Source organism: Orycteropus afer, unplaced genomic scaffold, assembly GCF_000298275.1.
Source record: "Orycteropus afer afer isolate SDZICR_OR568_19922 unplaced genomic scaffold, OryAfe1.0 scaffold00174, whole genome shotgun sequence".
Classification (NCBI taxonomy): domain Eukaryota; kingdom Metazoa; phylum Chordata; class Mammalia; order Tubulidentata; family Orycteropodidae; genus Orycteropus; species Orycteropus afer.
This window is the reverse complement of record NW_006921761.1, coordinates 5,481,743-5,486,800: the sequence shown is the minus strand read 5'-3', so window position 1 is coordinate 5,486,800 and position 5,058 is coordinate 5,481,743. Positions and strand designations below refer to the sequence as shown.

At 64.6% G+C, this 5,058-nt stretch overlaps 1 protein-coding gene across 1 annotated transcript in view; it reads left to right on the top strand.

Annotated features, from left to right (window-relative positions):
- The window catches only part of KCNT1 (potassium sodium-activated channel subfamily T member 1), a 94,635-nt gene that overhangs the window by 83,182 nt on the left and 6,395 nt on the right, over positions 1-5,058 (top strand). Inside the window, exons 22-24 of the mRNA XM_007947042.1 lie at positions 10-125; positions 4,487-4,588; positions 4,948-5,031. Of these exons, the coding sequence (XP_007945233.1) occupies positions 10-125; positions 4,487-4,588; positions 4,948-5,031 (302 nt within the window). The remainder of the gene's footprint in view (positions 1-9; positions 126-4,486; positions 4,589-4,947; positions 5,032-5,058) is intronic.

Sequence of the window (5,058 nt, the reverse complement as noted above, 5' to 3'; positions counted from 1 at the left end):
CCTGCCCCCGCAGGCTCTTCCCCAGCCTGAGCATCACCACGGAGCTCACGCACCCCTCCAACATGCGCTTCATGCAGTTCCGGGCCAAGGACAGCTACTCGCTGGCGCTCTCCAAGCTGGAGAAGGTGGGTGTGGCCCCCACACACCCATGCCCCATCACCTGGGCCGAGGGGCTGCAGCCGGGGGCGGGGGCGGCTGCACAGGAGGGCTGAGGTGGGCCAGCAGTTTGGGGGCTACTGACCATGAAGTACCCCAGCCGCTCCATGGGGCTGACACCTGTAGGCCACGTGTCAGGGTGTGTGCCCTGGCGTGGTCCAGAAGTCCTGCTGCCGGAAGCCCCCCGGCACAGGGCTGGCACCGGGTGAATCTGCGACTAACGCCATGATGTCGGACGCCCGGTACCGTACACCGGTTTTGTCCTGGGTAGGCTGCACCTGAGCTCCTCACAGCCGCCCCACGCGGTAGGTGTGTTGGCCCCTTTAACTGATTGGGTAGGAGATCAGAGGGGAGGGAGCTTGCCTTAGGTCACATAGCAAAACAAGGACAGAGCTGGAACCAGCTCTCTTTGCTCCTCTCTGGCCCTTGGGCACCATGAAGGGCACCAGCTGGGGTCACGTGTGGAGCCCCGGACATGGTGGCCAGCCACCGGAGACAGGGACCCCACGGCAGTGTCGCTACCACACCTAGGAGGTGCTGTCTCCGCGCTGCTTCATACCGTATCTCTGCTTGTGCCAAAAGGCAGCACCCTCTTGGCCGTGTGTGGGGACAAGTGTAGCACTCAGGGTGCCTCCAGGCGAGACCGGGGAGCTGGCAGGTTGGCCATAGGACCCTCGCCTGCAGTTCTCGGGGATGGCAGCCACCTTGCTCAGGAACGGGCCAACCCTGGCTATGTTCTGGAGCCCCGACCTCAGCAGCCTGTCTGACGTCTACCGATGTGCTTGAGGCCTGGTGGCTGAGCCCTGGGGAAGGCCCAGAAGGTGCCCCCCATCAACACCAGGCAGAGGAGACAGGCGGCAGGGTTCCTCATCACACATGGACAGTTCGCCCTATTCTGAGCCCAGATTGCCTGTGCAAGTGGGTTCAGAGAGGCCCGTCAGAACCAGATGCGAGCGGACGCTGGCAGCCCGTCGGCTGGTCGTAGGGGACACAGGCCAGCAGCCTGGAGGCCTCGGCTCAGGGTCCGTCCGGCCGCAGCAGGGGGCTGTGGTCTGCATCGCTGCCTCCCTCCGGGTCCGCCCTGCCTGTGCCCACGGGTCAGTGCCGATGCCCACTGCCGCCCAGCAGCAGGGCGGGCAGCCTCCAGCCGGCCTGGGAGGGGCGGGCACTGGCCCAGCAGCCCCAGGGCCAGGATTCTGCACCTGGTGCTCGGGCCAGGTCTGAGGAGCGTATGGGAGACGGGCCGAGCTGACAGTGGACAGGAGGCCGGCGGGAGGCAGGGTGAGGCTACAGTCCCGGCTGGGATCAGCCCCTGCCCTTCCCCATGAGGCAGGTCTGGAGGCGGGGTCCACAGACAAACAGCAACGTGGGTGCCCGGGAGAACCTGCGTCTCCTTCCTTAAGACATCAATGACAGTTTGTTCTCACAAAGCGTTGGCGTTTGTTGTAAACATGTTCCACTTCAAGGAATACCCAGAAGCGTGAGGAAGAAGCTAAGAAAAGAATGACCCCAGGTCCCACCCTGGCACTTCACTGCAGGGTACAGCAGAAGGGCAGGGAGGCAGGAAGAACGGACGCTGGGGCTGTGCCAGGCAGACGGGCGAGCGCAGGACGAGGCACGGAACGGCAGTTGAGAGTGAGATTCTCATGTCCCGCCGGGAAACTGCACAAACCCTGGACACCCAGAGCCGTAGCCACCAAGTCAGTTCTGACCCCGAGTGATGGGAGAACTGCCCAGTGGGGGTTTCTTGGCTGTACTCGTCACAGAAGTGGATTACCAGGTCTTTGGTCCATGGCGTTGCTGGTTGGGCTTGAAGTCCAACCTTTAGTTTAGTCGAGTGCAGACTGTCTGTGTCACCTGGGTCCTGTCAACAAACATACTCCGTAAAATGGGGGAGCACTCGGGGAAGCTGGGACGGCACCGCAGGCCCACCACGCCCTCCACGTGCTGCATGGTCTGTAGTACGAGGGGCTGCCACCATGTGCCCTGTTGCATGGTCACGGTGACCTTCAGCACACTCCCGTCCTGACCGGCCTTGCCTGTCAGGGTCTCTGCTTTGGACCCGCATCTGTGCTGGCTCCATGCCACGGGACCCCCTCCTGCAGGCTTTAGTAGGGGCGCCAGCCGGGTTTCTGAGTTCTCACCGCTGCTTGTAAACTGGGAGGGCCCCCAAGCTCAGAGCTGAAACCCTCAGTGCCCTGGGGCGGGCTGTGGGATCCGTGGGGCCAGTGTAAATGCAGGCCTGTCCTGGACAGAGTTGCATCTCTCCATAATAATGTGCAGAAGTCCTGTGACTGTGACTGTGGCCCCTTTTGGAAACCGGGGTTCCTGTTACGTTAGTGAGGCCACACCAAGCGGAAGCCACCTGCCCAACGCCGACGTGTTGCTTCCCCGGGCGTTGGCCAGAACCGGGCTGCAGAAGGTTCTCGAGGGCTCGCGTTTCAGAAGCAGCACGCAGGCCCTCTTCCTGAGGGAGCTCTGGGTGGATGCAAACGCCCAGCCTTCCAGCTAGCGGCCGAGCGTTAACCACTCGCACCTCCCAGAGACACCTCACCAGAGAGGCTGGGACGGGTCCTGACCCTGACTGCTTCCGAAGGAGTCTTAGGAAGGAGAGGAGTGGACACGGAGACACCCACGGGAAACACGGACGCCATGTGGAGAGGCAGCTACAAGCCAAGGATGCCTAGCAGACACCAGAAAGCAGAAGAGGCCACAGGGGCTGCACAGGCCGAGACCCTGATCGGACTCCAGCGGGCACAACCGTGATAGCCAGCCCCGTGGCGTCTGTCTCGTCCCAGGAGGCTGAGGCCAGGGAGGGGCTGAGGCTAGAGCGTTGGCCTCTCGCTGGACAGATCCGGTTCTTTCTTTGTTCTGTGCTGCCCCCTTAAAGGGAAGCTGACACTTGTCAGCGTAGATTTCAAAGCTCATCTTCGTCTGTGCAGCGCTGGTCTAACACAGGTGCACTTCAGATCACACGGCCGTGTCTTGCAGCTCGCACAGCCAGCTGTCCTCGCCTGGATTGGGACCCGACACAGAGCGGGGCTGTCCGTGTTTCACTCAGCCACACCCACCTGCCGCCTTGCTGGCCTGGGGACAGGACGGGCTGGAGGAGGAGTGGTCCCACCTGCCCCTGTCCCAGGAGGGACACTGGCGGCTGTGGCGAACGCCACATGCGAGAAGGGACACAGGCTTCACTCGTCTGCTCTCCAGCCCCCTTGCCTTCTGCATTTGAAGCCTCTTCTGGGCCCACCGGACAGCGTGGCCCCTCAGGTGGCCGGCCCCTGGCGCTCAGGCCCGCTGAGTTCCTGCCTGGCTGTGGTGGGCACCACAGCGGCCCCCAGTGTCCAGGTGCAATGCCCAGAGCTGGTGGGGACGTCCTCTTACACGGGGAGATAATGCAGAAGTGACAGGAGTGGAGTTCAAGGCGGGGAGGTTGTCTTGCGTCATCCAGTCTCACCACAAGGAGCCTTCTCAGGACTTGAGCATGCGACGCTGCTGGCTTTGAAGATGGAGGAAGGCTGCACGCCAGAGAGAGCAGGCCTCACCTCAGGGCCGTCAGTCGGCCCCCAGCTCATGGCAACTCCACGAGCCGCGGAGGAAAGCCCGCCTGGCCCTGCGCCCCTGAGCGGCTGCAGGTGGGGCCCTGGTGACCCACAGGCTGGTGCGGAAGCCAGTCACCAGGGCTGCTTCCCGGCCAGTCTTAGGGTGGAAGCGCCACTGAACCTGCGTAGTCCTGGCGGCACAGCAGCCTCTGCTGACGGGTGGGAGTGGCTGCATGGACGGGCACTCGGACCCAGGCCTCCCACACGGAAGGCGGGACTGGTACCACTGAGCCACCGCCGTATCCAAGGGTGGGCTCTGGAAGCTAAACAAGGTGGGTGTGCGCCCCCCAGAACCTCCAGAGGGAGCTGACCGGGACTTTCACCCGAGCGCCGGCCGTGAGGGAATAAACGCGTCTTCTCACCTGCTGAGTTTGTGGTGGTTGCACCACCCGTGGGAAACTGAAAAGGTGGCCGTCGGGACGCTGTGCCCGAGGGCCTCACAAACACCGTCTGCAGACTCAGCAGACACACGCACGCCCTCTGCTGAGGGTCCCCTCCACTGTCCCTCGGACCTCGCCTGCAAAACACGAGTCCAGGGATAAAACCGCTCGGGTCGCTGAGAATTTCAGTGGCGGCCTGGGTCCGACCCCACGTCAACACTGCAGCCTGCCGAGCGCGGGGCGGGACGTGGCCTGGGGCTCAGGCCTGCCGCGCACGCGCACATGCGCTCACCCTGCACTGCGCCCCGCCCCCTGCCGGGGCGGGCCCTGAGAACCCCTGTCCCACAGAGGGAGCGTGAGAACGGCTCGAACCTGGCCTTCATGTTCCGCCTGCCCTTCGCCGCCGGCCGCGTCTTCAGCATCAGCATGCTGGACACCCTGCTGTACCAGGTCGGTCGGGCGCCGGGGGCGGGGCTCCGATGCCCGGGGGCCCCCACGCGCCCCAGCCCCCTGGCCGACACTGGGCCCCAGCCTGAGCGACCACGGGTGCTTGGCAGCTGGGTTGAGACTGGGTGGCCCGGAAGCCCCAGGGGTCCAGCCCTCTATAGGCGGGTCCTCCCCCCTGGACGGTGCTGTCCTGGGCCCCGCGCCTGGCAGCCTTGGGTTTCGGATCCTCTCTGTGCCCAGCACAGGCCCCAGACACGGCCGTGCATGCCCCGGGCCAGGAGGGCAGGCGTGCAGGCTGCAGGCCCCTGGGCGTGTCTGGGGGAAGGAGCCGGGCACCCTGCCTCACCGTCACCCCCCACTAGTCTTTCGTGAAGGACTACATGATCAGCATCACCAGGCTGCTGCTGGGCCTCGACACCACGCCAGGCTCCGGCTACCTGTGCGCCGTAAGCGGGGGGCCGGTGGGGGGCGCG